Source organism: Haliotis cracherodii, unplaced genomic scaffold, assembly GCF_022045235.1.
Source record: "Haliotis cracherodii isolate W230 unplaced genomic scaffold, xgHalCrac1.p SCAF_7, whole genome shotgun sequence".
Lineage (NCBI taxonomy): Eukaryota > Metazoa > Mollusca > Gastropoda > Lepetellida > Haliotidae > Haliotis > Haliotis cracherodii.
The window spans coordinates 42,238,632-42,246,932 of NW_027266330.1; the positions used below are offsets into that span (position 1 = coordinate 42,238,632).

The following is an 8,301-nucleotide window of genomic DNA, read 5'->3' on the forward strand; positions in this document are numbered from 1 at the left end:
AATCAATTATTATTATTATTATCAATATTCCCAACAGAGAATGATATATATGGAAGAACAAGCCCACTTGGACATTTACAGCGTTCACTATAGGGATTGTTTGCACAACATCAGGCATGTTGATGCTCAAAAAGTTGGGGGTTTGATAGTGGAATTTGTGAGTTGGAGAACTGATCACGTTGAGTCCATATTTCTCAAGCCGATAGACCACATAATCGAATTTGTGAGTTGAGTCGGAAGACAGCACTTGAGGAAAAGTGAAGACACTGCACGCCCTAAAGGATCCTGGTGAAGTATTTCAAACTCAAGTTTTTTAATAGCTTTTTTTCGCTACCAGATTTTTATAAACATTTTTACTTCTTCCCAGTTCCAATGCAACGTTACATTTAGCCAACAGTGCATCACTGGCCAAAGACTTGAATCCAGGAGTTAGGTCAACAAGTACGACAGTCCTTGATCCATCCAGGGGAATCAAGTGAAGACTGAGTTCAACCAATGCATGTTTCATGTCTTTCATTCTTAATGAAACAAGTACTTACCAAAAGATGTTACCATCTCCCTTACAACAAAGGATAAACTGTCTCTCTCGCCTCATGACGTCTGCTGCCAGAGACCACCCAACTGAGCTGAGTTGACTATTAGTGGACTGAGGGATGACAACCTTTGGAATTTTGGAGATTGTTTGTGACACGATCTAAAGCCTTGTCCATATCCAGGACATAGAAATGTCGTTTGGCAACAAGCTTGAGTTGATTCCGTGAGGGATGATCCAGTTATATGTGTTGTGCTGTATGCAAAAAGTCTAGAAAGTTTCTTGGAACAATGATACATTCTCTAGACAGTGATAATGGATCACACCCAGAAACAACTAACAAGCCATCACTTGAGATATTAGCAATGTTAAGATATTTTTAATATCTTTGATATCTGTGTGCTTCTTTGAAGATTTTATGCCTTGTGAAAGATGAGCATGAGTGGGTCTTTAGTCTGAACACTCAGACTGTAGCATACGCCAAGTATTGCGGCTTGTGTATCATAACTTCACAGAGCCCTGAATTACCTCCTAAATATTGATGTTGAGAAATCTGGCCTCTTCCCCTCTTCCAATTGATTTACAAATGAACAAACCTGGCAAGATGGTTCATTGCATGCTATAGCATTTCCACTTGCAAAGTCCAATGGAATACTGACTGAGCCCTTAACATGATGCACTGAAGCTTGATACGGTGGACAGGTATGTGTATACCCTTGGGGTGTTTGAGAATTCTCCTTGACACAGCTTAAGAGCTTATAGTAAGCCTCAACACATGGCTTGCTGCCAGTCAAAATAAACATCTTGTTTTGTGACAGTAATGTAAGGACTGAAGTGCCTTGTTACCACATGTACAGCAATAGCTAAGGCTTCTATTTCACACGGAATCCATGTCAATTGTCTTCTTTTGGCACTGAAGAAACCTGCCAAAACCTCTGCAGTGCTTCATAGACTTCACTTCAAGGGGGATCTGGTAATAGACCTTCGTTAGGTCTGTGATAATGATGAGGCAATTTGTCATAAAGTGAAGTCAACATGAGGCATGAAACGAATCAGAAACCCTCACTGTTTTTCTTCACAAGGAACGAAGGATTGAGATATTCTATTGTGATACCGGCATTCTCTTGACGATCAAATACTCCATTCTGCTCCAGTTCATCAACCTGTTGTTGCAGTTGAACAAACTTAGATTTGGAATTCTGTGGAATTCTACCTTTTCTTTGAGGCGGTTGAACTAGGCCCATATTCACGGCAGCTTTGAATGGACCAGATGCACCATTGTAACCATCAACTTGTGGACCAAAGACTTCATCATACTCATACTGAAAGAGTGGGAGATGGGAGACTAGATACAATTTTGTGGACAATGTGGTGAGTGCTGGAGTCTGATAGTGGATCACGCACAACAGCAACCTCGAGGATTTGATTGTAGGAATAGGCCACAGATCACTTGTGTGAGGTATGTTGTCTGTGGGGTTCAAGAGTGTATGCTTGACCTTCTTCTTTCAGCAAATGTTCTGGAAGGATCGAGACCTCCCTTATAGTATAAATTCACCAGGCAATACAGTGGAGGGAGCTTTAGGGGTCCATAACACATGAGTGTACCGTGTGTTGTGAGGTCTGTAGAGGGGTTGCTGCGTACGAGTAGATTGTAGGATCACTCAGTATGATAGCCTGCTTGCCTGGCGGTATTGGGCAGTCAGTCATTTGTCTCCAGAAATGGAATTCTTGCTTACATGTCTACATCCAGGTTTCAGGTTTTGACCACCAGATCTTTAAAATGAAACTTGCAATTTTATCTAGTCAGGTAAAAGCAAGTTTCGCTAGCGACTGTCAACGGTGATGTACCGTCTGCTTGGCATGAGGATTGGTTACTTTTGGCTGTTTTTAATCCTATGGCTTCAGCAATGGAATGATGTAACATAATGACTACATTATGATCATGGAACACGGACATGTGTGGAGATTGTCTGACCTGGACACGGAGAGTCAAAGTACACTGTGGATCCTCATCTGGGATAACGGGATTGACCATATAGTCAATTTCAGCTTCTGCATCATCTGGATGTTGATCATCGTTTTCATTTAATATGGCAGCAATTTGCCGTGCTTTAGCCATATATTTACGATCCGACAACGGTAAAAAGGTGTACAAGTTCAGGAAATGAGAGTGATTGCAACCTGCTACTTTGCACCAGGTTGCCTGGGGACTTGACTCTGAGGTGGGTCAAATCTTGCTGTTGTTGTGTGCAGGACATGTACTTCCTTTGAGGCATGAATTTCATCTCGAAGCAATGACAGGGCTTGAGAAATATTGGGTCTTTGAAATGCAAGGCCATACCTCTGTTTAACAAGTTTTGAAACGTCTTTGTGAGTGTGTTGCAACCACAACAGGACAAGGTTTTCCTTGGGTGAGATCCTCGTCCTCTCCAATTTCTACTCCATGATGAGATATCCCCCCATTTTGACAGGGCAGTTTTTCATCTATGACTGCCGATATTTGCTGATATAGATCTTCTGGACGCTCATTAGGCTGAAGGTGAATGTCACACAAGTCAAGAAAATGACCCCTGTGGATTGAAATCCAAAAAGAAGTCGGACTATCTGCCAAAGTTTAACAATGGAAGTGCTGTTTTCAACCATGGTGTTCCTTGAAATTATAGTGCAATAATTTGTGATTTGACCCAACGAATTACAAGCATGTTCACTTTCTGCTTGGCAGAGCGCTGCTGTTCCCAAGGAATGTTCTCCCCATCATCTTGGAATCTACAAAAAGGTTTGTTTCCAGAACATTTCAACCATTTGACGCAGTCGACAAGTATGGTGCAAGTTTTGGGTCCAACGAGAGAGTCTATATCTAGTTCTGTCTCCAATTATTGAACATGTTCACAGTTTCTGATTTCTATAAACACCATTGCTTAGGGGCATGATGTGTTCGAGCCATAATGATAACAGGATATGACACTTGTCAAATTCACCCAATATCTGAATGCCTCTCAAGTCACATATAAAACCTATATAAAGTCAACACATGCCTCAGATATAGTCCTTAAGGAGAGGTGGGTATTATTGCTGCCACCACGCCAAGGTGAGACACTAACCAGTGACAAGGTCTTCAAGGGGATGGCAACCACTTTATTGCCCAAATACAAGCACTACAACATCCATAGATAAATACAAGATGGTCCCCAGAAGAGATGCAGACAGCACTACCTTCACAACTGATAATAACAACAACATAACAGGCCTCTACCTGCATCAAATGAAATGTTTACTTTGTGAAAATAATATCAACAGATTTCGAGAGGTTTCCTCGCTAACGGATGGACTAGGAAAAAAACATGGGATAAACACCCATCACATAAGCTTACAGTTCTGTACCCTTTTCAAGTTTAGGTCAAGATAGTGTTAATAGTAACCAGCTGTAAAACTGAGACATTGTTTCTATGTACGTAATTAGCATAATCAGTAACTGCTAGATTCATAAACACCATAAATCAGTCCAGACTAATACAAGCAGCCACACATACAAACATGTGCATGCATGTCGCAATAAAAGTGCAATAATCTTGGATGCGACGTTAAACCCCATTTCACTTCACTTCCCTTTAAAGAAATGTACTTATATGTTAAAGATGAGCTCCACTCATGAACACCCCCAGCCCCAACCACCCCTGGCTCTGATTTTCAAGGTCTGTACTAACAACTTTCTTTGCTCCTTTTGCCCATGTATTGAATATCCAAATGAATTGCCATTAAGACACGTTTAACGAGACAGCCATTTTCCCTGTAGAGCAGAGCAAATCACAATCAAGAAGATTCCCTATGCAGGCTATTTATAGACAGAAGTTTCCTGCAGCTGCACATGCACAGTAGCAGGAACCTAGCAATGTTATTGATGTAAAGTTCGGACATTTACATGTCCACGACACACCCATCGATTTCCAAGGCAAACTGGACAGATTTTTAAAAAATGTGACATATTTACCATGGGATCAACTTCATTAATTTATATAGAGATGAGGATTGCTTGTTCTTCATGATTGGAATGACAATGGGCGGGGTCAGATCATAGGTTTTCAGAGTCAAAAGACTTTTTCATATGGAATACCTCTACATTTTATACAACTTCCAGTGTAAATTTGATGCTCTATGTTTATTGAGTCTTTTACACCTAAACTTGATATAAAACAAAGACAGAGAGTAATTCTGTCTTCACATGTTTTTCAGATCAAGCAAAATGGATTGATATAGTGATTGTTTGCAAATGTGATGATATATTTGAATGATCTTTTATCAATGATATTCATTGCATTGCCAAACAAAATAAAATATGTAATGCCAGTATTGCATCATGTTTTTGCTTTTAGGGATAGGTCCTGAGTAGGACCCAGGTACACGACTACCAGAGTAGTCCCGTATTATACTGTTTAATAACATTAACAATAAAACTCCATGGTTACACAACAAGTCACTAATGATTGCATTTCTTTCTGACTATGCAAGCATTCATTCCGACTAGTATATGTTCGATTAAGGATAAAGCGTCTATCATCTTCAATGTATGCATGATCAGATTATTTTATACTTGTATCTAGATAGTTTTTGCCAGGGATGTGGTAAACAATTCTAATTCAGACATTTTGTACCCAACTCCTAAGACCTATAGTGGGTCCCCCGGCAGAGCTGGGTAATAAGGGCATCGGGTACCCGGGTAGTAAACTTTGACTCATCCCAGCCCTACTTGTACTGTTCACATGATTTTTTGTCATTAAACAATATATCAGGTGACTATAACCATTGGACCGGGTAGTTCTGTGGGTACCTATGTCGTACTCAGGACCCATTCAGACCCGAGTACATGAGTTTACCGTCTTAGTCCTGGTGCTAACAATTTCAAATTTTAATGTATTTTCAGATGTTGAGGGGAACTGACTTATTGCGGTTATGATGATTCCGTCATGCAGAATAAGATCTTTTCACAGTTGACAGTTGTTACAAAAGGATGTACCGTATTCGACAGAATAAGCGCCCCCCTCTAATAAGCACTCACCGTGATATTTGCTAATATATTGGCTAGTGAACAATCCCAACTAGCACCCCTTCCGATTGATCAATGTACACAAGACTTATTTCTTCGTGTAATATATTCACTCGTATGTCATATGCACCCTTACTTATGGGCAATTAAATTCTGGAAAATATATCTGTCGCACAGACTTTTCTTTTGTATCATTTCAGGCTGTCAGCATAAACCACGAAATTTACACTCTTTCTTGTCAACACCTTTTTTTTCACCAAAAATATATTATTATAAGAGCCCCCTATTTCTAATTTTGAGAGGGCCCTGGGCGCTTATTACGTCGAATACGGTAGTTTTCAGTAAAGCTGTCAGAAGTTTTGATATACATGCATACATGACACAAAAAAAACAACTTTTCTACTTCAACTTTAACAATCTCATTAAAATCAGATCTTAGTTCTCGCTGTCGCTAAACAAAGATCGGAGGACATCCCATTAAGGGTCACGTCAGAACGACCTTTCATCCAACCAATCAGAGCGTTGCTTACCAGATCATGAAAGTGACAGTCAGAATGTGTTTTCTAATCATGCAACCACGAAATATTTAACACGGAGTATTCCGAACGACAGTTACGGGTTTTATGATTATATCCATACATTCTAGGCCATCTATAAGCCATTCCAGAATATTCTTCTTATCAGTTTGGGTTTTTTTTTAATCGAGAATACGTCAAAATATGTTTCGTAGCGAAGTCACCAGTTTGAAACTAGTGTCGTAAAGCTAGAGAAAGTTGCCTTGTGTTTGGCTAATGTTGATTTCTTGTCGGTCATTTCATTGGTCGGTCAAAATTCGCGAAAGGTCGTTCTGACGTGACCCGTAATGGGATGTCCTCAGATCTTTGTTTAGCGTATATAGAGGGGTGTGATATTTATCTATACTGTACAGGCTATCATCCAGTTCCTGTGACTTGAACGCCAAGTGACATGGATTACCCATTTGTTATATACTCGGACCCCATGGTACCGCGGCATTCATCGTATCGCGGCATTTGTGATTTCCGATAGTTCACGCGGGACACGCCTCTTAGCGGCTGTCTATTAATGCAAATCAGTAACCAGGAAGTGCTCACTTCGTAAACAATTTCAATTTCCTCGGAATGTTCCGTCTGCTGTAAGTAAGGAGTTATTAATCCGTTGATACATATTTCTGGCATCTGTTGTAATATTGCCTTACCCCCATCTATCAATGGCCAACGATATAACCCGCAGTTCCCCGAGTAAACTTTCTTTATCGACCTGAACTAGATCATCTGCATATTCATGGCGACTAATGAGGTAACGGAAGTTACGTAGTCCGCACTTTTTTTCCCGCTCTGTGCCCAGAATCTATTGGGAGATCATAAGGGCCATAATGCCAAACTTAGAAATACGTTCTTCACTAGTAACCAAAAGATAAATACATACTTTGAGCATACTAGGAGTGCTTTTTATATATTTATTGTTGACTTTTACATTTTTCCATTTTGTTACAAATTATTGTCATCCAATGTATTTTAAACAATCTTAAAATATCATTTCTGATATTTTGATGTTGACTTATAAAAATATTTTTCTCTTACTTTTCGGTAAATATGCATTGAATACCTATTGCCGATAACACATTTAGAATTTTACTTGTGCTGTCTTTGCACTTGTCTGGACAAATCACTGGTGTCCTGGCATGATCATACCAAGTGGTTGGTAGAATTATGTCCTCTTTTTGTCCAATTCGGACCTCCATACACAACTTTTCTCTGTACCGCGATACGATGGAGTTCTCTCCCTTGTCAAACAGAGCGCGAGGCCCGGCTTTTACTCGGGGCTACTAATGTAAATAATGAACTTTTATCAGTAAAATGTGCATTGTATGATAACATGAATGATATCTGATACAGAGAACACGAATAAACATAAAGGTTAGTGAGTGCATTTTGTTCCGTTTAGCGTACATGACAAGTACCGCGATACCCCGAGGTTGCAGGCTACTAGTTACGCATATATTTTTTGTATGGAAGTGTATCTACTCTGTTCACCAGATATGCTCGTTTGATTCATTCAAGATTCTGAAGACATTTACTTCTTATTCACTCATGTTTATCTATCGGAGGTCGCCAGCCTGGGTCTGCTCAGGGCAAGCGCAGCCTTTCCAGGGAACCAGGCTGAGATATCACACAGGCGCACGAGTCTCTTAAATGGCAAATAAATAGAAGCACTGATATGAAGTTTAGCAAATGATAATGAGTTGGACCTTTATAAGACGCATTATCTCATCGCAATCATCTTTTTCGGCATGCCTGTAAGTGACGTCCGCCATTCTTGTGTATGACGTTGGGAACCTGTTCATGGACTTCTCAACTAAACTGGGCCCCGTCTCTAATATCGCGCATAGGGAGCCGGGAACCAGCTTACCTCTCAACAAGCGCGGCCAAGCTCCTCACAGCGGGTGCAGGCTAAAACGGCACCTCAGCAAAACGTCACCGATTTCTCTGGAGAAAACGGCTACCATGTGTCGAGCGAAAACGGCACCTCTATTTGTCCCCCACCGCGCGAAAGCGCGAAGCAGGGGATATCGTATTCACGACCGTCCGTACGTACGCCCGTACGTCCGTCCGTACATCCCACATGTTTGTTGCCGCGATATCTCAAGAACTAAACACTGGATTGTCTTCATATTTGGAACTATGGTGTATATACAGATTCCGCAGAC

At 40.6% G+C, this 8,301-nt stretch overlaps 1 protein-coding gene across 2 annotated transcripts in view; it reads right to left on the reverse strand.

Annotated features, from left to right (window-relative positions):
• LOC139447267 (thialysine N-epsilon-acetyltransferase-like) overlaps positions 1 to 7,949 on the reverse strand; it is a 115,211-nt gene extending 107,262 nt beyond the window's left edge. For both annotated transcript variants that reach the window (XM_071228540.1, XM_071228539.1), the window contains exon 1: positions 7,843 to 7,949. In XM_071228540.1, coding sequence (XP_071084641.1) covers positions 7,843 to 7,938 — 96 coding nt within the window. In that variant the 5' untranslated portion in view covers positions 7,939 to 7,949. The remainder of the gene's footprint in view (positions 1 to 7,842) is intronic.
• Positions 7,950 to 8,301: the final 352 nt, after the last annotated feature.